The sequence below is a fragment of the Narcine bancroftii genome, chromosome 13 (genome assembly GCF_036971445.1).
Source record: "Narcine bancroftii isolate sNarBan1 chromosome 13, sNarBan1.hap1, whole genome shotgun sequence".
NCBI lineage: Eukaryota > Metazoa > Chordata > Chondrichthyes > Torpediniformes > Narcinidae > Narcine > Narcine bancroftii.
Genome location: NC_091481.1, coordinates 880,150 through 902,531, shown reverse-complemented (window position 1 = coordinate 902,531; position 22,382 = coordinate 880,150). Strand labels below are relative to the sequence as shown.

The following is a 22,382-nucleotide window of genomic DNA, read 5'->3' as shown; positions in this document are numbered from 1 at the left end:
TCCGGGGGTGGGGGGGCAGCTATTGATGATAATAAAGTCGAGAGTTAATTCCAAAGTACCTTAGAGAAGCCAGGAAAAGCAGAAGAAATCAGAAACTCGAGCAGGAGTCAGTCTCCGGCCCATCGAGCCTGCTCTGCCATTCCCTAAGATCATGGACTCAGATGCACAAACCTGCCTTTTCCCCATAACCTTTAATCCCCCTACTTGGCTAAAAATGGTGGTATTTGAGATGGTGCCACTGTCAGTGATGGGGTTTGTCACCCAGCAGGTAACACCGTCCACCGCTCCTGGACACTCTCCAGTCCATCCTCACTGAGTGAGTTAGGGTTCGAGTCACAAGTGATCACTGACGACCAAGGTCCCGTTCACACTCTCGATCACACAGCCGTTCCACAAAACCCTCTTCTTCTGGAGGGCTAACTATTGGCATCGACGGTTTTCTATGCTCAAACATTCCTTTAATGCCGGGAAGATTTCATCAAAGCAAGATTTCCTTGAAGGAGGCTAAATTCCCCACCTTCCCGCAGGCTCAACCTCAATGCACGTGGGATCTGCGGACTCTTCGGCCTGTGTGACTCAGGAGCCGAGGGCCTGTCATTACAGTTTGACAGTGCCACACAGTTATTACCCACGTATCTTGATATGAAGGTGGAAGCAGCAATAATTCCCATCACTTTAATAAAAATGTACCTTAATATGTATCGTGAAAATCTTCCCGGTTATTCCTTTATGTGCATCTCTGTAAATATCTGCAACGTTTCCCTGGCATCTTGTTTATTTCTGGGAATGACGGAGGCCTTCATCTGGTTATCCAATTTGACTCAGAAATAGAGACGCACAAACTGCAGACATCTGAGTCCACAGGAAAGGCCAGCTCAGTGGGACTTGGCAGAGGAGGTTTTAGGACCAGATGAAGTGTGTCCACTCGAAACGTCGACTCTCCATTCCCTTCCACAGATGCTGCCTGGCCTGTTGAGTTCAAAGAGCAAACCTGCCCTCAAGAAGCCACGCTCACATAGTATGTCACCATCACTTTGACAAGATGTTAGATTTTAATTTTAAATTTAAATATTCAGTACAGTAACAGGCCCTTCTGACCAATTACACCCAATTAACATACAACCCCATATGTTCTGAAAGGGTGGAGGAAACTGGAGCCCCCGGAGGAAACCCGCGCAGACCCAGAGAGAACGTACAAGCTCCTTACAGACAGTGCCGGATTCGAACCCGGATTACTGTTGCTGTAACATCATTGCACTCGCCACGACACGAACCATGCCATTCATGCCCTGGCCCGTGCTGTATTGTTGAAGATGTACCCACAACAGCTGAACTAATGTGGCTGTTTGCGATCAACAGGTATGAACAAAGAGAGTGAAGAGAAGCTGATCTTTGGCATTGAGTTGAACTCCACGTTCCTGGAATGTATTCCCAAATCTCAGCAAGCATCCATCCGGTGGTTTGTTCAAAGGACCCAGGATGAGCATCGGAAAGAGGTAAGAGAGCAGAGCGTTCTCTGTGCTAAAATGTGTTTTATTCAGAAGAACAAGTTTCACTTAGGTGTGAGTGGTGTTGGGGACACAGACGATTGGCTACATCTGGGTCTGATGTGGTGGATGAAGACCAGTGGACCAATCTGCCTGATGTGTACTGATCAAGGGGTTTCTGCTCCAGCCAATGAGGAGTGACCTTGAGCTCAGAAGGTGCGAACCAGCCTGGTTCAGCACTGACTGGTTAATCTTCCTGTGCTCTGTAAGCCACCATCCCACCTGCCCACCTCTGCCCTCTCTCCTTCCATCAGCTGACGAGGAGGTCAGTGAAAATGCAGAGCACAGAGCAACTCCTCAGTGTGTTCAGGGCTGGGGTCGCGTTGCTGGAGGGAGAGGTCTGGCCTTGATGATCCCACCACGAGGTCAAGTAGTTCAAATTCCTGGGTGTCAACATCTCTGAGCAATCATGAAGAAGGCTCAACAGTGGCTATACTTTGTGAGATGTCTGAGGAGATTTGGTCTGTCACCGAAGACTTTAAAAAGCTTCGACAGGTGTACCGTGGAGAGCATTCTGGCTGGTTGCATCATTGCCTGGTATGGAGGCACCAACTCTTAGGACAAGAATAAACTCCAGAGGGTTGTTAACTCAGCCTGCAACATCACAGACACCAGACTTCACTCCATCGAGGACATTGACATGAGGTGGTGTCTTAAGAAAGCAGCCTCTATCCTCAAAGACCCCCACCACCCTCTTCACTCTGCTACCATTGGGGAAAAGGTCCAGGAGCCTAAAGAGGTGTACTGAGCTCCTTCCCCTCCGCCATCAGATTCCTGAATAATCAGTGAACACTGCCTCACTTTGACCTTATTGTGTCAGGTGGTTTATATGAATGTTTACACTGTGATCTGCTGCAGAAGAACACATTTCATGACATGTTCACAACAATTGATTCTGATTCTGATCACCAGACTTGGTCATGTGCGGGGTGGACCTTTCACCTTTGTCTGGTGCGAGTCTCTCGAATGCACTGAGCTGGTAGTGGGCAGGTAGTGCAGTGAATCTGTGTGGGGAGGAGCGCAGGGATCTGAGGTGGAACTGAGGCCCAGCTCGAAGTGACTTCCTGCATGTCCACCAGAGTTTACGGGTCAAAAACACAGTACTGCTTGCCCATTGGCTGAAGTTGATTTGGTGGGCGGAGCATCTACTGTTAGTGGACGTGTCACTGCCCATCTCCTAACATGGCACATGGGGTCACTTGGATGTAATTGGATCTCACCCTATCAGCTGTGAACAGTGGACAAGTGACCATCCCAGGACAGGACAGGTTTCCATGTGTCCTGGGTAAACTTGTACCTCTCACTTTGTTTGTTTTAGATTGGTCACAGTGTTTGAGCTACCGAAAAAAAATAGACACCCACACCGAGAGCAGTTCAGTTTATACAAATGTTTATTACAAATTCAAAAGCTGATTTCAAACTTCAATATGCAAGCCCTTCCCAATTATACTTATCAACGCCTGGACTGGTCCCAACTGCCGAAGCGAGGCAATGACCGCACATTTGTAGTAAGTTGTCGGTGCACCGGTAGCAGCTTCTCCACCTCCCCCGACCGGGACGTTGGCTGGACTCTAGAAGTTCTTCTTCTTGCTGAGAGACGTTTCCACCCCTCAGAGAGTCTCCACTTCAGCAGTGAGACCATGCCTTATATTACCCAAAAATTTAGATGTGTCTACTAATTCATCTGCATCCTGGGCCTCATGGTGTAAATTAGATTGTGTCTTCTCTGATGCAACTGCATCCCTTCTTGCATCAGCTGGTCTAAATCCTCCATTGCAACATGGCAGTAGGGGAGCTATCCCCCTCCATTTCCCCATCCTGCTGACCCAGACACCATTTAGTCTCCAACTAAACTGGACATTTCACCCCAGTCGACTGTTTGATTCTACACTGAGGAGGACCCAAGGTAATATGGACTGTTCTCACGGACAATTAAACCTCACTGACTAGTGAGGACAGAATGATTTCAATGTGGCACTTCAAAGCTGTGCTGAATGTTTATGCACATGTCGATGTGCCTTGCTTTCTGTGGCTTTAAAAGCTGCTTTGATGTTGTGTAAACATTTAGGTTGCTTAAGTGCCGCAGACCCAGTGTAACTGTCGGACACATTTTCTCCCACACTTGAGTTATGACCTGTCAGATTTGTACGCCTCAGCGAAGGGCCATCTCACTGTTGCAATCTGGCCGATTGGGATAGAATCGTACAGGTTCAGTCAGAGATCAAATACCACAGTGTCCTGCAACCATTGTGACAAAGGTCTGCAATGTTAGTTGAAGGCTGAGATGCCAAAAGTTGTTGGATCACAGATTGTTGGCTCAGAAACATGGAATCAGGCTGTTATTCTCATCATGCCTTAGAACATCGAACACTGCAGCACATTTCAGACCCTTTGGCCCTCAATGTTGTGCCGACCCATATATTCCTTAAAAAATATTTAACCCCCCCCCCATCCCATAACTCTCTATTTTTTCCATCCATGTGCCTGTCTCTTAAATGCCCCTAATGTTCCAGCCTCCACCACCACCCCCAGCAAGGCATTCCAGGCCCCCACAACTCTGTAAAAAACCTGCCCTGGGAAAAAGGCACTGGCCACCCTATCTATGCCTCCCAAGAATCTTGTAGACCTCTATTAAGTCTCCTCTCATCCTTCCCTTCAAAGAGAAAAGTCCCAGCTCTGCTCACCTTGCCGCATAAGACATTTGCCAATCAAGGCAACATCCTGGTAAATCTCCTCTGCACCCTCTCCCTCCTTCACTTCTCTGGTGGTAGAGAGGTGGAGGAGAACAGAGATTGGATGAGGATTGGGAGATGAGATGATTATCCAGGGGGAGGTATTGGGAGTTGCCAGGCAGGATGGGGGAAGTGGTTGTGATTAGTGAGAAGGTTGAGAGGGATCCCGCTCATCTGAAATAGGTTTCCCTCAATATCCCAGCCCAGCGATGCCCCTGTGACAGGGCAGCATACTGTTGGTACAGCACAACAAGACAGCTGGATGTCAGCAATATGATTGAGATCCTCAACCTTCTGAGCTGCAAACCTTTCATGCAACTCCTTTGCACCGCAATGCAGAGTCTTCTTTCTTTCAGGTAACATTTCCCTTGGTTTTAACACCAATTTGTCCAAACCTATTTCCTGTTAAAACTCTTCAGGGTGTGAATTTCAGGAAATTGAAAGGAGTTTACTGCGAAGGGATATTGTGAGCGTAATATCAGGGATTTCTAAATTGAAATTCCACACAGACATTTCTGGTCCCAAAAGGATTAAACCTGTTCAAATGGAAATAATTTCTTCTTAAACATATTGTGCAAGAATGAAACTTCATTGATTAACAATGACACTTACACCATTTCTATCGCAATGATTCAAAACTTGGAAAACAGAGGTGGGCATTGAAGAGCCCCTTCATTAGTGTTGAACCTGCTCCATCCGCCCAGATGGAACTGAGGAATAGATTAGTGACAATGGCCATCTCAGTCCATTCCAGCAAAAAACCGTTGAGATTCATTATCAATCCTCAAAATGAGATGTACATTGATAAGAGCATGAGAATTCGAAGCAGGAATTGGCCAACTAACTGGCTATAATAGTAAACTCGCTGAATTAAGTTAAAAGGCTTAATGACTATGGAAGGTGGGTAAGAGATCTCACAATAATCTCGTGTGAAAGCTGCACGGTTGGTGTAACGGTTAGCGCCACAATTGGGACTGGGGTTCAAATCCTGCGCTGTCTGTAAGAAGTTTGTATGTTTTCCCCGTGTCCTTGAGGGTTTTCCAAAGGGGTACTGGTTCCCTCCCACCATTGAAAATGTACTGTGGTTTAGGTTAATTGAGTGTAATTGGGCGGCACGGTCTCGTCGGCTGAAATTGCCTGTTACCATGCTGTATGTCGATAATTTTAATTCTATGAAAGGAACTTGCAGTTGTGACCTTCAGTACATCACTGTTACAGCCTCGGTCATTCCAGTCCTGGGTCAAGGAAGTTTGCAGCAAGTTCTCTGAACTGGACGCCAGGGCACTGCTTCTTTCTGGCTGCTGACCTGGTTTTCGATGAGGACTCCTGAGAGTGAAGCTTATAAGTCGCTGCCCTATATCGCTTGATGGGCTAATTTTCCACCCTGCACAGGGGACTGTAGGGGGTGGGGGGGGGGGCAGTGGGTAAAAATACAAAGTGACTAGGGAAAGAGGCTAAATCTGACCTCAATCTTTCAGCGCCAATTGGAAGAGACCAAACTTGTATCTGGGAAACACTGAGAGCTTTGGAAAAAATGCTTACCCAAGGACAGGAGCTACATCATCAAAGCTACCTGTGAGTCCCAGCCAGTCAGCATTTAAATCGGAAGGAAGGTGTACCAAACCAAACCCCTTCCACTAAGAGCTGTCATTATCATTGTTTTGCTCATTCTTTGAATATTCTCACACAGAAAAAAGTGTGTCCAGAGGTAAAACTGGCTCTTGTGTTGGACCAGCACAACCTTTCATGCAATGATAAACGCCTGCTTCCCTTAATCCCCCACAGTTTGACTGAAGGTGACTCTGGTCCACTCTGATTAATGCTCCTAGATGGGTTGACTGGCATAATAACACCATCTCAAGGCTGGCACTAATTGTGGTATTCCAATACAATGTTTGGCCATTGTTGGGATCCTGATGTAGCGTGGGCACTGCCAGAATATGAAGGAACATTGCTCATCTTTAGATTCGGGGAATGAGCACTTGCTCAAGTCCCATCCACTCATAACGCTTTGGCCTATGAGGAGAGATGGAGTCGTCTGAGTCTGGACTCACTGGAATTTAGAAGAATGAGAGGGGATCTTGTAGAAACATCATCAAAGGTATAGATAAGATAGAGGGAGGTAAGTTTATTTCATTGATAGGGGAGACTAGAATTAGGGGACATAGTCTAAAGATCTACGGCAGTAGATTTAGGATGGAGATGAGGAGGAACTGCTTTTCCCAGAGGGTGGTGAATCTATGGAATTCACTGTCCATTGAAGTAAATATATTGAAGACAAGATTGGATAGATTTTTACATAGTAGGGGAATTGAGGGATTTGGGGAAAAGGCAGGGAGGTAGAATTGAGCCGATCATCAGACCAACCGTGTGTTCATTGAATGGAGGAGCAGGTTCAATGGGCCAGACGGCCGACTCCTATGTTCTTATGTTATATTCTTATGTTGAAAAGAAATCTTTCTGCAATATTTAACCTTCAATCAGTGGCAATTGAATCAGTGGGAGAGCTCAGTGAAAATTCAATCAAAGCATTTCCAGAATGTTGGAGAAAGGCAGTGATTATTAGGGATGCTGTATCCACACTGATTAGAACATTGTTGGCCTCAAGCATTTTGCATTGTTTCCTGATATTTTGCTGTAAGCTAGTGATTCATCAACATCCCCACAGAACCTCACTGTGGAAGGGAGTGAGGGCAAGGCTGAGGAGAGAGGTGTGGAGGATAAGGGTAGGGGTGCGTAGAGGGTGAGGGTGGTGTGTCGTGAGGGGAGGGAGTGGTGTGTCGTGAGGGGAGGGGTGTGAGAAGGGTCGGGTTAGATTGAAGTAAAAGCAGGATGCTGGAGAAACTCAGCAGGTCACAGTGTCCTTTATGTAGCACAGATAAAAATACAGAACCAATGTTCCCACCATTTTCTGTTTTACTTTCAGATTTTTAGCATTTTAGTGTTTTTTATTTTATAGAAAGAATGACCCTAATTTCTCTCCAATCAATACAAAGTGTAGAGCTATAATCCAGCTGATCCAGACAAGCCGAGCTTACAGTATATACAATACAATCAATGGACTGACATGAGGATTGAAGATAAATGGTAAATTCCCTAGTATCTGGCACCTATGGGGATTGGGAGATGCCGGATAAGTGTTTTTTCTGGTTGCTTGAGACTTACTTTCAATACCCAACTAATACACCTGCATTAAAAATAAACAGTTTAAAAGACAAAAGTAATATACAAGTTCTGTTCTCACACGGAACAAACTTGCATGAATATATAAACCTTAAAGCATTTTACTTTAATTTATTTTTCAGTCACATTTTTTGAAACCATTTAGCCGTCACTACATCTACAGGTTCCTCCCCCTCCACGGAGGCACCCAAAAGACGAACAATAACATTCTAGATCATTAATTCCCTCCCCCAAAGCCTCTGAGCGTGGCGACTCTTCCTGCAGGAATAAGGAGACACTTTAAGAGAGTCGCCCCAATAGCGAGCGGCATCAACCAGCCCTTCATCCTGGGCAATGCCATCACTGCTTCACACAACTTTATTCAAACAGCTGCTATGAGCAGAGCCCGACCATCCAAGCATTACACTGGCTGAATATTGGCTTCCATCTTCACCAAAGGTTTACACATTACTTCAGAGAACATTGACTTTTACAATTTTAAGCTTACATATTTTTTAACTTATTATTTTAATCTTATTATTTTAATTTTTAAATTTTCATCAGTTTTTTTTGCCAGTTGCTTGAATTCGAGATACCAGAGTTTTACAGTCATAGGTTTAGAAATGGTCAGGCACCCAGCCTCTGCAGACACGTGGCATTGACTGAAGGGAGATGAGCAGAATCCCTAAGGTTTGTTCTGATCCAGGTCAAGCTGGCTGGAGAAATCTGAACTGATTTCATAAAAAAACATACCTTGAAGAAGGGCTCAGTCCTGAGTTGTACACCTGTGGACACTGCGAGACCAACTGAGTTTCTCCAACATTTCTCGTTGTTTTATTTCTACTTGCCCAGAGGGTAATTTTGTCATTAATGAGGAGCCAATATTGGAAATAGGCATTTTAGGATCAAGTCTCTCTACCATGATACAACAAAATTGTTCCCTTGACCCAAAGTGGTGCTGCTCACTGTAAGAAACACACTTCCTGGAAGATTTGTGTACCAGCCAAGGATATTAATGTACGTCCAATAGCAAATACCTGAGCAGAAACCTCCTGACAGGTGCATTGAGAATGTGCTGCAGTGTCAAAAGTACTGTCTTTGGAATTAAATGTTCCAGCAAGTTCTAGCTGCTTTCTCTTGAGAGATCTGGAAGATATTGGAGTATTATTTTGGAAAAAAAAAATTTAAATTTTAGATGTACAGCACGCTAACAAGCCCTTTCTGCCCATGAGTCCATACCATCCGATTACACCAAATTCACCTGCAAGTCCCTGTACATTTTGAGCGGTGGGAGGAAACTGAAACTCATGGGGGAAACCCATGCAGACACAGGGAGAATGTACCAACACCTTACAGGATTCATAACCCTGTCACTGGCACTGTAACAACGTTCCACTAACCATGCTGCCCAGCTATTCCCAGTGCCCAGACCAATATTTATTGATCAATTAACAATCAGATTATCAGTCATGTTCAAATTGTTGGCTGTATAAGATCAAGTCAGTTTATTGTCATCTGATTGTACAAGTACAACCTGATGAAACAGTGTTCTCCGGTCCTCGGTGCAAAACACGCAGACACAACACACATTCAGACAAATTATACATATGCAGGGGAAGTATTTCATCTATACAAATAAATAAATATAGTTTCGTGAATCTGCCCGTGGGAAGAAGCTGCTCCTCAGCCTGGGGGTGCTGGCTCTGATCCTCCTGGATGTCTTCCCCGATGCGAACAGCTGGAAGATGCTGTGTGTGGGGTGGAAGGGGGTCCTCAATGATTTTACGTGCCCTCTTCACACAATGATCCTGGTAGATAATGTTGATGGAGGAGGGAGACTCTAATGATCTTCTCTGCCATTCTTATGCTCCTGTGGATTGACCTCCGATCCATTTCTCTGCAGCAATTGTACCACCCTGTGATGCAGCCGACCAGGACACTCTCAGTAAAGCTCCTGTAGACGGTTGACATGACCGTGGCCAGTAGCCTTGCCCACTTCAGTCTTCTCAGGAAGTGCAGTCACTGTTGTGCCTTCCTGTCAAGTGAGGAGACATTGAGTGTCCACGATAGGTCACTGGTTCAGTAAACTCCAAGGAACTTGGTGTCTCCACTCTCTCCACTACAGAGTTGTTGATGTGTAGTGGAGGGTGGTCCTTCCTCGTCCTCCTGAAGTCCACAATCATTTCTTCTCTGTCGTGCGGCTCATTGTTGTTGCTGATGAGGCCAACGATGGTCGTGTCATCACTGCATAAATCAGCCAACACAACAGAAAATAAACTTCATCGTCCTTTCATTCCTTGTAATGCACGTTGAGAGGTTGTGCTATACTGAACAGCAAGAGATGAATGCAAATCTCTTTCCCTTGAATGAAAGATGATGGAGGTGATTTACACGGGAGTAAAATATTGTCGTCCCTCCGAGTTTCAAGACCTGTTCTTGTTGAATTCCTTTGAACGGTGTAAATATTTGCACTTCACTTGGAGATGTTGTGACATTAGGAAGCAGCCTGTGCCGATGTCTACATCTGAACATAATGTGACCCGTGGGACTCGTTACAACTTCCAAACGGAAGTGAGGGAGAGAGGCTGGAGATTGTCCCTGGAACCAATTGACTGAGTGGGTTACTCCGTGGCCTTTACATTTGGGTCTGTTTCCCAGCCGGCCACCTCCTGGGAAATGGACAGGATCTTTTGTAAATTGAAGCCTGTCAGCAGGTCAATCACAGTTCCCTGATGGAGTAAAACTAACAGCAGAGGCTTGTTCTGAGATCCCGGCGTTCAGCTGCTTGCAGTGGAAATGCATCCTGCACACAGCAGGATGGTTTAATTACAAACTTAATATTTTGAATTGCCCCAGGGAGGATAGTATTTAAGCTCTCAGTATTCCCAGGAATGAGCCCTCAGCTTTCTGCTCCCTATCATGTGTCTACCTTCTTTCAGTTCCACCACAGGACATCTCTGCACTTTGTGACACAGGCCCACAAGGACAAGGTCCACTCTGCAACGAGGAGAGAGTGCCCCTTTATCACTTCACCCTCTGCTTTTTCGATGTGAATCTACAGGAGAACCTTTCCTTGCACAGACCTTGGACGGCTGTTCATGGTAAATTCTGCAGAAACCATTTCCCGGGGCCAGGGTTACTGAATATTGTTTCGAAGGATAACCATGTTTTCATCGGCAAGGATGTGTGGCTTGCACTGGCCGGAGCTCCTGTGTCTGCAGTAGCTCTTCAGGCACTTACACCCTGCCCTTTAGATTCCCAGCCATTTTGAACATTAAAATGCAATTTGATTCTCTGTAAAAGAGGATAATGTAACTTCACAAATGCAGGGCACAAATGGCTTCCATTTCCATCGTGTTTCGGTAACCATGTTCAGAACATCTCAAAATATTTGTCGACGGTGGAGTAGTTTAAAAGTTGGGAGCCAGTGCTCGGAAACACAGCGGCCAGTCTGTGCACAGCAAGATCCCACTGTATCCTCGTTTGAAAAGACCACGAGGAAAATCTTGGAATTATTTCAGAAGTGAAAAAACCACAGGACTTGTGAGACTTGTTATGACTTCCAAGCGGAAGTGAGGGAGAGAATGCCTCGTGTGAGCTGGATGGAGCTCTTCGCCACATTAAAAAAATGGTCAGAGAACCACTGGAGAGGTTGGAGGTAATATTAACAAGGTTGATGTCACAGTTGTAAGTGTGGACAGGCCAGGAATGGATGGCTGAACCCAGGAAAAGTATTTAATTTAATTAAGATATTTCATACCCTAACAGACCCTTTTGGTCCACGAGCCCATGCTGCCAAATTACAACCCCCGTACATTTTGGAGGGTGAGAGTGTTAGAAACATAAGTACCTTCACAGAAATTGCTCGAGACAAAAATTGAGAACAAAGAACATTTATTATACAACAATGCAAAGTTGGGTGCTTCCCCTTACCCTGGGAATACACACATACACAGGGGCTCACCCAACTTTTATAGAGTTGATTTCAGTATAGGAATACCCTCCCCCTTACATTCTTCTGCCTCCTGGATGAGTTTGGCATTAGGCAATCCTGTCTGCCTACCTGCTGTTTCTGTGAACTTGGAGGACCTGTCGATGTCCCATCATGTCATTATCCTCATTGTCCTTATTCACAAACCTGTCTTTGTTCTAATTTACACCTTCCTAACTCTCAGGGCTACAACCTCTTCATATGTAGAACTTGCTAATACTGTGTAGGGCTAGAAGACCCTTATCTTATTCAGACTAACTCTACTTCCTACATTCTAATATCCATGTCTTATCCTGTTCATACTGGCTTTATTCATTTACCCATATATCTATATTACTTTTCTCATCTTCATATTTTTATATCAGTTTTACTCATCTCTCGCAGGAGGAAACCGGAGCTCCCTGGAGAAACCCACGCAGACGTGGGGAGAACGTATAAACTCTTTACAGCATAGGATTTGTACCCCTGTCGCTGGCGCTACACTAACCATGCCATTGTAATGGTGCAGAAGAGATCCCAAGGCACCTTTCAGAGGAGAGAGGGTTTTTTAGGTGTCTGGGGGCTGATTTTCCTACAAGTACTCGGACCTTTCACTTTCCCTTCACCAGTTCTGTGTGTCACCACCAGCATTCTTTGTCCCTGAGATGTGTTGGCAGTTCAGTCACTCACTTTGGCAGGTTGGGGGTTATGTGACTTCCTCCACTGTCAGATGGCGGCCACAGGGATCTCTGTGACCGGTTCACAGTCAATGGCACCGAGATTCTTCCTCCCTTCTGTTTGCTGTCTTGAATGTAAGTTGTCAGTGTCTATGGTTCAAAACTGTGTGGTCCGGATCAGAAAACTGTTAGCCAACATCCTGAGGATTTCCGTATAACTGTTCATTATCATTTCTTTCCCAGTGGGGGTTTACTGTACACATTTTGGTTGGCGCATTCACAATGACTGCCCTTGGGGAAAGTCACACACTGTCCCCAGACTCATTCTATCGAATGTATATTGCACTTTAGATGCTTTGACCTTTTAGCTAATTGTGTCTTGAATGAACACTTTAAATGATAAGCAGAGTCCTTTAGTTGAGAGCCAGCTCTGGGTAGAGTTTGCGAAGTCTGATTTGGTAACTGCTGTAGACGCGGTGTTTGAGCATGCCATTGATTCTATAAGTGGGCCCTGGCCTCTCAGCTTCTGTTTAATGTTCCGTCCATGAAGTGATTCACATACAGATCCTGGGGGTGAAGTATGCTTTGATGGTGTTGTGTTCACACTAGACAGCTGAATTGTTTTAGCCATGGAGAGGGGAATGACACGGTCATTCATCTGAAATGTCAGAGCTCTTCAACTAGGCTGGAGAAGGGCGTTCAGTGCTGACCTGACCTGATGCTGTTGATCTGTGTCATTCACCATGTACAAATTCACTGTGCAATCAAGTGACGGGAGTCTTCACACCCGACCTCTGAGGTGAGTTTCTATTCTCGACAGCCCTGCGTGGGACTGATTATCCAACACGAAACCGAGGGAAACATTGTGTTTTACATTTTGACTCTGAATTTGTCAAATGTCGGGGAAGTGCAAACAATTTTTCAGGCAGAACTTTTTACAGAGTTTCCTTCCTTTCCCAGCTGAAAATTGGTTGCTTATTGATTGCAAACTTTTTGGTCCAATTGGTTGTTATTTGATTGGCCAAATTGGTTGTAGTTAAGTGGCCTGATTGATTGTTAATGGGAGATGAGCTTTCCACTGACATTACTACAATCCCTCCAACTCCCACAACGACCTGCAAGGATGCCACCCCCTTCCCTCAATGCCTCCGTCTCCACTGCAGCTGTTTCCAAGATGAGGTCTTCCAGTTCAGATTTTCTATGTCTGTCTTCTTCCACCATCAACTCAGCCCTCACTAGCATCTCCTCCATTTCCCACTCATCTACCCTGGCCCCCTCTGTCCCTATATGCAACAAACACAGAATCCCCCTCATCCTCCCCTATCACCCCACCAGCCTCCGCATCCAACATGTTATCCACCGGAATTTCTGGCACTTACCACAGGATCCCACCACCAGACACATTTTTCTTTCTCCTCCTCTCTCTCGGCCTTCCACAGGGACCATTCCATCTTTGATTCCCTCGTGCACTCATTCCTTCTTACCCATTGCACCCTCGCCACCTTCCCCTGTACACCTAGGAGGTGCACACTTGTGCCCACACCTCCTCCCTCACCATGTTCCAGGGCCTCAAACAGGCCTTTTACATGAAGCAACACTTCACCTGTACATCCACAGGACTGATTTACTGCATCCGGTGCTCCCTTTGTGGCATTCTCTATGTTGGAGAGACCGGTCGCAGACTGGGAGATCGCTTCTCTCAGCAACTCCTCTCTGTTCACAACCACAGCAACCTCCCAGTGGCCAATCATTTCAATTCCGGGACATACTCCCAAGATCACATGTCTGTCCATGGCCTTGTGTACTGACCCACCCTGACCATCCACAGATTGGAGGAACAGCACCTTATTTTCTGTCTGGGCCCCTCTCCAGCCACATGGCGTGGACATCGACTTCATTGCTTTCTGCTAAATCTGCTCACCTTTTCTTCCCTCTCCCTCTTTCCTGTCTTTCCAGTTCGTCCACCCACCCAGTCATCCCCCCCCCCCCCCCCCCCCCCCGTCCTCCTCACTGCTGCTGAACCCTCCCTCCTTTATCCACCTATCATCTCCTGCCTTTGCCATGCCTCCTTTCCTCTCCCCTGCCCCCCCACTCTTTTGTTCAAATGCTTGCCAGCATTTTCTCAGACTTTGATGAAGGCCTCAAGCCCGAAATGTCGGTTCTGTATCTTTGCCTTTACTACATAAGGACCCTGCCTGATCTGTTGAGTTTCTCCAGCATTTTATGTTTTTACTTCAACCACGGTGTCCCCAGAATTCTGTGATTTACTCTGGTTGCTAATTAAGTGGCCTGAAGTGCGCCTTGTCCTGTCCCCTCCAAAGTGCAGAGCCTGTTGTCCTGTGATGAGTGGGGGTGGGGGAAACCACACTGGTGTATCAAGGCTCCACCCTTTTCTGACCCTTGCCAGTCCTGTGAGGGGCAGTGTGCCTGCTACCCTCAGCCCAGGTCAGTGGGAGGCTGGAGCCTGGAGCAGGCAGGGAAGGAAGGTACAGGAAGCACCATGGTGGATCATTTCAGTGTTTATACCCATGGTTACCAATGTGTCACAATTTGTGTAGTGACCGGGTTAATGCAATCTACTCGAGGAAATCAGCAGGTCCAAGCAGCATCAGTGAGAGAAAAAGAAGGGTTGATGTTTTGGGCTGAAACCCTTCATCTCGATCCACCCTGACAGAGAGAAACTCCAGCTGAGTGGTGTTTGCTGCAGATTCCAAAAATCAGAATCATGAACGTCACAAAATTCATTATTACAGGTGCAAAATCGTTATAAAAAGAAAGTGAGACCATGTCTGGGGTTCAATGTCCGTTCAAGAATCTGATGGCGGAGGGGAAGAAGCTGTCCTTGTGCTGCTGGGAGTTCATCTTCAGGCTCCTGTACCTCCTTCCCAATGGTAGCAGGGTGAAGAGGCACGGTCTGGGTGGTGGGGGTCCTTGTGGTTACTCGTGTACTACTGTGTTTTAACCAGCTGTTTACTCCAGCTTTGTGCTTGGTTTGTCTTTAGTATGATCAGGCTTCGCTCATAACCCCCTACAGACCAAAATATCTGTCTATCACACCTTTGAATGTGGTCAATGACATCACCTCCAGAGCTCTTTCGCAAATGTCCACAGATTTATTTCCCTCTGTGAAGATTCTCCCCATCTCTGTATCTAGTGGATGGACTTCAATTTTGAAATTCTGCCTCCCTGTTTTAAATGACTCCACCAAGGAAAACATCTCCGTGTTTGCCCTGCTGAACCCTCTCAGATTTTTCCGTCTTGGAACAAGACTGGCTCTTGTTCGTCTCAACCCCAACACGGGCAGTTGGAACGAGCTTGCAAAATCCTCTCATTGTTGAGAAATGTATTTAATATATCATTTGTTCAAGGACACACATTGGAGTTTGAATTCATTCATCAAAATAACATTAAACTCAAAGCTCAGTTGAAACAATTATTTTTCATTACAGAACTAATTAAATTGCACTTTACAAATATGTTAAAATGTCTAACGATTAGAATGGGCTCTGAATCTGGAGTGCTGTCAAATACACAAAGCCAGCTTGTTTGAGACTTCCCTTAAGCATTTGATTAATGTGTATCGATTCTTCTTACAAATCTCTGCTGCCTCCAGATAAATCCCAAGCGTATAATAAATTCAATATTTATGACGCTATCACTGGAAAATGTAAATGAAGACTTTTGAATCAATGCTTCTAATTAATTTCAAACTTTGGTGTGGCAATAAGGAAACTTTCTGGGAAATATGTGAAAATCTGATCAATTCCAAAACAAAATGCTTTAGAATGTGGCTCTGTCCACAATGTCATTGAGAATCACCGTTGCGTGATATTATGGATGCCAACTCCATGCACAAAACCAGAACCAAACACTTTCAATAAATCATATTCTAATTTGACAACTTAGACCTTTATTGTTGTTGCAAAATTCATACGAGATAAAAGAGGTTAAAATATGGTTTATTAATCTTCCAAAAAGATTATTCCCTGTATCTCTCTGGCAACAAGGAATCCCTCACTTCATCCCTCCTCACAGTGGGATGCTCCCTCACTGTGCCCCTTCCCCCAGGGGTGCTCCCTCACTCTTCCCCTCCCCAAGGGATGCTCCCTCACATCATCCCTCCCCCCCAGGGGTGCTCCCTACTCTGCCCCTCGCACGGTGGGATGATCCCTCATATCATCCCTCCCTCCCACAGTGGGATGCTCCCTCACACTGCCCCCCCAAAGTGGGATGCTCCCTCCTGCAGTGATACCCACCTTGGCAGTGCACTGAAGCTCGTGAGATGATGTCCTCACCCACTCGGAATCAGCAGGCTCAGGGGGGGATACTCTTGTTGCAATTGTTGGTGAGCAACGTCTCATGCACCAAGGGGTGGGCAGAGGGGATGGTAATTCTAGAGCTAGCAGAGAAATGAAGGGGCCAAATGGCCTCCTCCTGCCCTTGGTATTTACTGGATTTAGTTTTGTCTCTTAGGTAAAAGGTGATGAGCGGATCATCAAAACCGAGCATGGCTTGCTGATCCGGAGTGTGGAGCGCAAGGATGCAGGGCTGTACCTGTGCAGAGCCGAGGAACAATCCTTCTCTCAAACCATTGTCAGGCTGCAGCTGAAGGTGATCGAGAACGAACAGATGGAGAATGCCCAGAAGAGTGTGGAGGAGGATTCCAAGAGCAGAGACTTTGCCTCGGAGTCACGGCTGAGGTACAAAGACTACGTCCAGCTGTTGAGTAGTGCCAGTTTCACCGTGGATGACTACTGCGAGCAGCTGTGGCACCGACAGAAACGAAGGCAGAAGAACAAGGGGGCGGCCAAGTGGAAGCACGTGCAAGAGATGAAGAAGAACAGGAACCGGCGTCACCATGCATAGGTTGGTGCTGGCCGGGGACAACTGGGGCAAAGCCCCCTGCACGCTCCACACCGTGATGGAGTGTGACTGAGGACAACGTCTGACGTGATGTGCTTAGAGGTTAGAAATTCCAGCAGAGACTCTGAAGCCTGCAATCTTCTCCAATGCTCCATTTGACAGGACACCCAGCACACCAGGGTGTCTCTGCTTTCTCCACAAGCTTTCCCCGCCTTGTGCCAGCTCACACTTTGCGTGATGGGACCATCCAGTGGTGAGGGAGATGTTCCAAGCAGCAGTACATCAGGGTTGCAATGTCCCACGGCCACCCCTTATTCTGGGGATGAATCAACACTGGCTTTTAGAAATGGGGGTCATCCGAAAGCCAGGATGGCAAGTTCTGAGTTGGGGAGGCTAGTATTGGATCGCTGCCACATTCATTAGCTTTGCTTCACAACCCATCTCTGGAAGTTCTGGCAGTCGCTCAAACTGCATTGGGTCTCTCCAGGATGCACTGGTGATTAGTGAACACTTTCCATCTGCTTTCTTATCGATGCCAGCTCAGTGTAACAGTATTCTTTATTGCTGTAAATTGTTAGTGGTCTTTATTCATGTGACTTGTAAAATGTCACCAGAAGATGAGTCTTACGCACCTTCCTCACCATGGGTGGTGACGTAAGATAATTACTGTGCTTTGACCCAGAAAAAGCCTGTTTCAGGCTGGCTGAAAGGGATCAGAACTGTGTTTGGAGGTGAGGCAGGCAGCGACAGCCAAGGGATCTGCTGGTGTGTGCAATTCCCTCAGGATACTTTACTGCAGTGTTGTTCTCACAGGGCAAGGGAATGGACAGATGCCTGCCACTTCATTAAGGTGAAGGAGAGAAATCGAGCAGGAAGAACCGAATTACCAGGCATTGTGTCTCCTCACTGGAGATCCCTCTGAGTGGGGCCCTTGTGGACAAGGGGTTTGAAAGGGCACCGACCGGTAAGATGAAAAAATGAATGGCTTGCAGAGGATGAATGTAGTACATCGATCAGGACAGGAACAGGCCCTTCATCTGAGCTGAAGACAGTCGAAGGTAAACTAAAACTGCTGCTCACACACATGCCCCTCTCTTGACATCACATTCCTGTGCCAAGAAGCCTCTTCAACAGCACCATGGTATCTGCTTCCACCACTACCCCTGTCAGCCTGTTGCAGGCACCCACCACTCTCCATCTAAAACTTGCTCCACACATCTTTAAACTTTTCCCCCTCACCTTAAATGCATGGCCTCTAGTGTGTAGCATTTTTGACTCACAGGAAAGTAATCTATTGGTCTTATCTAGGCTTCTCATAATTTCATCAACTTCCATCAAGTCTCCCCTCAGCCTCCAACACTCCAGAAAAAACAACACCAATTTGTCCAACCTCTCCCCAAAGCTCATCCCCTCCAGGCACGCCTCCATATCCTACCCGTAAGGGGGCGACCAGAACTGCACGTAGTAACTGGCGGAACTGGGTTGACAATCCATAATTCCACTTTCCAATTTCAGTTTTCTCTTCAGTTGATAATATCATTAATTTAGCAATTTTTTTCAAGATAAAATGTATTCAGGTAAGTTACATCAGCCATTAGGGACACAGCAGGTAGCCAGAGAGTTGTTGAGGCTCAAGTGAAAGAATTGTAGAATATATGTTGCTGTAAAAAGAGTCCTTAATCTCTACTTTATTTTTAAATGGTTGAGTTCTTTTTTTGATTATTTAGCTGAGATCTGATTTTTTTCAAATATCACCCTTAAACAAATGAGGTCTGAGGTCATTGAAAGCCTGCAAATGTTAGGCCTCAGATTGGATGTAACATTTCTTTTGCTGAGAACTGTTGGCAGTCCAGAGTCGTTGTCCCTCAGTCCCGAGTCCGTGGACACTGATGGATCCCGTCAGGGTGGAGAGCTCAGGGTAATGCCGAGTGTTCTCTGGGTCTCAGGGATTGCCATCCAACAAGTGAGGACTTCCTCCACATTCATTCCTGGCGATGAGCATTGAGCTTAGACTGCCTTCAACCTGGCGAGTGAAAGATGAAGTGGGATCCGGGGGCTGCAAGAACCACTTCTGCTCCCATATTCTCTCAGTTCTACAGTTTTCATTCAAACAGAATTTTTCGTAATTGTCCATCACATAGGAGGCCATTCAGTCCACTGAGAATCTGCCAGCTCGTGACCCATTAGACCCACTATCCCCTTTCCCTGTACCCTCTTCCCTCTCAATGTCCACATTAACCTCCTCCTGATGTTCCTGTCCCTCACCCACACACGGAGATATTTTCAGCAGATAATTACCTACCAATTCACAGATCTTTGGGATGTTTGAGAAAATGGGAGCATGGGGGGAGGGGTTAATCCAGGCAGTTACAGAGAGAACATGCAAACTCCATGCACAGAGCACCTGGATGGAACGTGGGGCACAGGAACTATGAGATACCTCAGTGCCATTGTGTCAATACACAATCGGCTAGAGCAGGGGTGTCAAACTCAAATTCACGGAGGGCCAAAATTAAAAACTTGGACTAAGTCGAGGGCCGAACTAAATATTTATTGAAACTTTTCAACAACATCTGCATGTTTTCTCTTCTTTCAACATATGTAATGTTAAACTTTAGGATATAACTTTAGGAGGATAATGTTACAGGTCAGGAGTAGGTAGCTCAAGTTCACCCTTTGCTTGACCTGAGGGAAACCTATTTGGTCCCTGTGGAGATGTAGTCAGCATTCGCAGGCTGTGTCCATTTTGGCCTGCATCAGGACTCAGCATTTCCTGCTCACTCCTCAGACTCTAAGCCTCTATTCACCCTTGACCCACCATCCCTCTACCTGACCAGTCCTTTACCCAACCTCTACTCACCCCTCACTCCACTCGCTCTGCCTCTTCCCACCCCATCCTATACACACCCCTCTACTTCCTCTCCCCTCAACCTGTTCCTTCCTCTACCCGTCTCTCACCCTCTAATCACCCCTCCCCTACTCGCCCTGCCCCTCCCCTTTTACCTCTTCCCTATCCACCCCTCCTTCTACTCATCCCTCCCTCTAACTGCCCCTCGCACAACCATAACTTCCCCTGCCCATTACTCCTCACCTACACCCTCTGCCCACCCCTGCTTACCCACCCACTCAGGCCCAGCGCGCTGCCGATCAGCCTTTGCAGAACAGCGAGGGCCGTGCGTAGCCTGCCATGTCCGTCGCGCCGACGGGAAATCACAGGCGCTCGCCAATCCGCCGCACCGCTCGACAGGTGGGAGAAGTGACTGGTTGTGCGGGGAGCCTTCCAACTGGCTTGCCGGCTGATGACATCGACAGACTTCTCGTGTTACAATTTTGTTTTCCCCGTTCTCAAAGTTTGCACGGTCAACCTGCAACACTCTTGCTCCCTCCGCATCCCGTGGATCTGATGCCCGGGTGTTATTAGGATTCCCAGCAGAAGGTTTGTGGAACTTTACCATTCTGGATTCCTTTTTGAGAATATTCTGGCCATCTTTTAAGGAGGGTGGTTTTAGGGGGGAGGGGATAGTTAGGGGGTGGGGAAGGATGTGCAATGAAGGGGGAGGATGGTGGGGTTGACATTACCAAAAAACAGCATCGGCTCTCGCTGCAGGGCGGGCCACCTCTAATACATTTTTGAAATGATCTTGCGGGCCAAATATAATTTTGGCCCACGGGCCAGAGTTTGACATGTGTGGGCTAGAGGATCTCGTGGGATGACCAGCATTTCAGGACAAACCCCTTCATCGGGAATCAGCAATAGTATCCTGGTGGAAATCTGCATCTTCAGAAAGAGATCACCTAACTGGGCAGTAACGAGGATGACTTGTTGGAAATGGCGAAGGAGACCTGATGTCGTGTTCCAGCCGGTGACGTTGGCCGTTTCCTCTCTCGTACACCTGCTGAGTTCCTCCACTGAGTTGGTGGGTGGGTGTGCTGTTCCAGATTCCAGATCTGCATCTCCACCTCTCTCATTCGATCATGACTAACTCAGAAAAACCAAGCTTTAAAGAGAGGTAGAATCTGTCACACCTCTGTCACCCATGGTCATTGTTGGTCAAGATTGAATGGAGGTCTGAATGGATCTCTAGCTCACTTTGCTGTCTGCGACATGAGACAGACTGTGGCTGTGGGTGTGATCAAGGCAGTTACTGAATAAATTGGATTGATACGTGGATGGGAGAGGTCTGGAGGGTTATGGAATAGGTGTAGTCAGTGGGACGAGCGGAATGAAGATTTAGCACAGACTATTAAGGGCTGAATGGCCTGTTCTCTTATGCTGTAGTGTTCTATGATTCAGAACCACCAAGGCTGCTGCTAAAGTATTAAAGAAGTGACTATCACCTCTGACCAACCCTGAGACTACCTCCACCAGTGTCTTGTCATTCAGTGGCAGAGGGAGGCTTGGCCCAGCTGCACGGTGGTGCTCACGAATGGTGGGAGGTTCGCTGTCATCTTCTCCAACCCCCTTCTGTGGGAGATGTCCTGCCAAGCTGATGAGACCAGAGGCAGCCCAGGAACCTGGTAACTGGATGAAGAAGAAAAATCTGAGCACACAGTTCCCATGTCAGGGGTGATTTTCTTGGAGGATACGATTCTTTCATGTAAAGATGTTAAATAAAGCATGTCATTGTATTCATATCCTGGGAGTGGAATGTAAAATGTATATTTTGGTATTATTTTAATAAAGTAGACACTTGGATTTAAAATATTCCCAGTTTGATTCACTTTAACATTTCAGGAAGTGAAACTTTCTGGTGTCACTGCTTGAGTCTTTAACACCCTCTGGCCAACACTTTTTCTGCCTCTGCAGGTCTGTGTAAATATGAAGGTAGGTAAACAGGTTGTGGACAGGTTGGACAGGGGGTCCTTTGTTTTAATCACCACTGTAAAACTCGCTGCATCCTGAAGACGTGTTGACTCAGATTAATGAAGGGAAAGCAAGAGAGAAACCCCACTGGGGTGACAGAGCAGGAGTGAAAACACAGGGTGGAACTGCTGACTGCTTTACGTCTTATGTCTGGTTGTGTGTGTCTTGTTCCACACTTAACAAAGTCAAGTTGATATTGTCATCTGATTGTACAAGTACAACCCGACGAAACAGCCTTCTCCGGTCCTTGGTGCAAAATATGCAGACATACAACCAGACAGAACTCACATAATACAAATGCAGGACAAGTATTTCATCTATATAAATAAATCAATAAGTATCATTTCATGGATGTATGAGATTCTCGGATGGTCAGTGTGAGCAGTTCCTTTAGTCATTCAGAGTTCTCACTGCCCATGGCTTGAGAGTCCACAAAGCAAGGGTCTGAAGAGAATATCATGTATTCCAGACATTGTAGAATATAGACGGATGGGCCGAGTAAGCCTAGAAGATACTGATGGTTGAGGACATTTATGTGAGAGCCACTGGCTGGAACATCTAAAAACG

General features: G+C 46.4%; 1 protein-coding gene across 3 annotated transcripts in view; it reads left to right on the top strand.

Moving 5' to 3' along the window:
* Positions 1 to 20,456, top strand: part of sema3d (sema domain, immunoglobulin domain (Ig), short basic domain, secreted, (semaphorin) 3D) — a 188,730-nt gene extending 168,274 nt beyond the window's left edge. For all 3 annotated transcript variants that reach the window (XM_069909344.1, XM_069909343.1, XM_069909342.1), the window contains exons 17-18: positions 1,360 to 1,496; positions 16,562 to 20,456. In XM_069909344.1, the coding sequence (XP_069765445.1) occupies positions 1,360 to 1,496; positions 16,562 to 16,954 (530 nt within the window). In that variant the 3' untranslated portion in view covers positions 16,955 to 20,456. The remainder of the gene's footprint in view (positions 1 to 1,359; positions 1,497 to 16,561) is intronic.
* Positions 20,457 to 22,382: the final 1,926 nt, after the last annotated feature.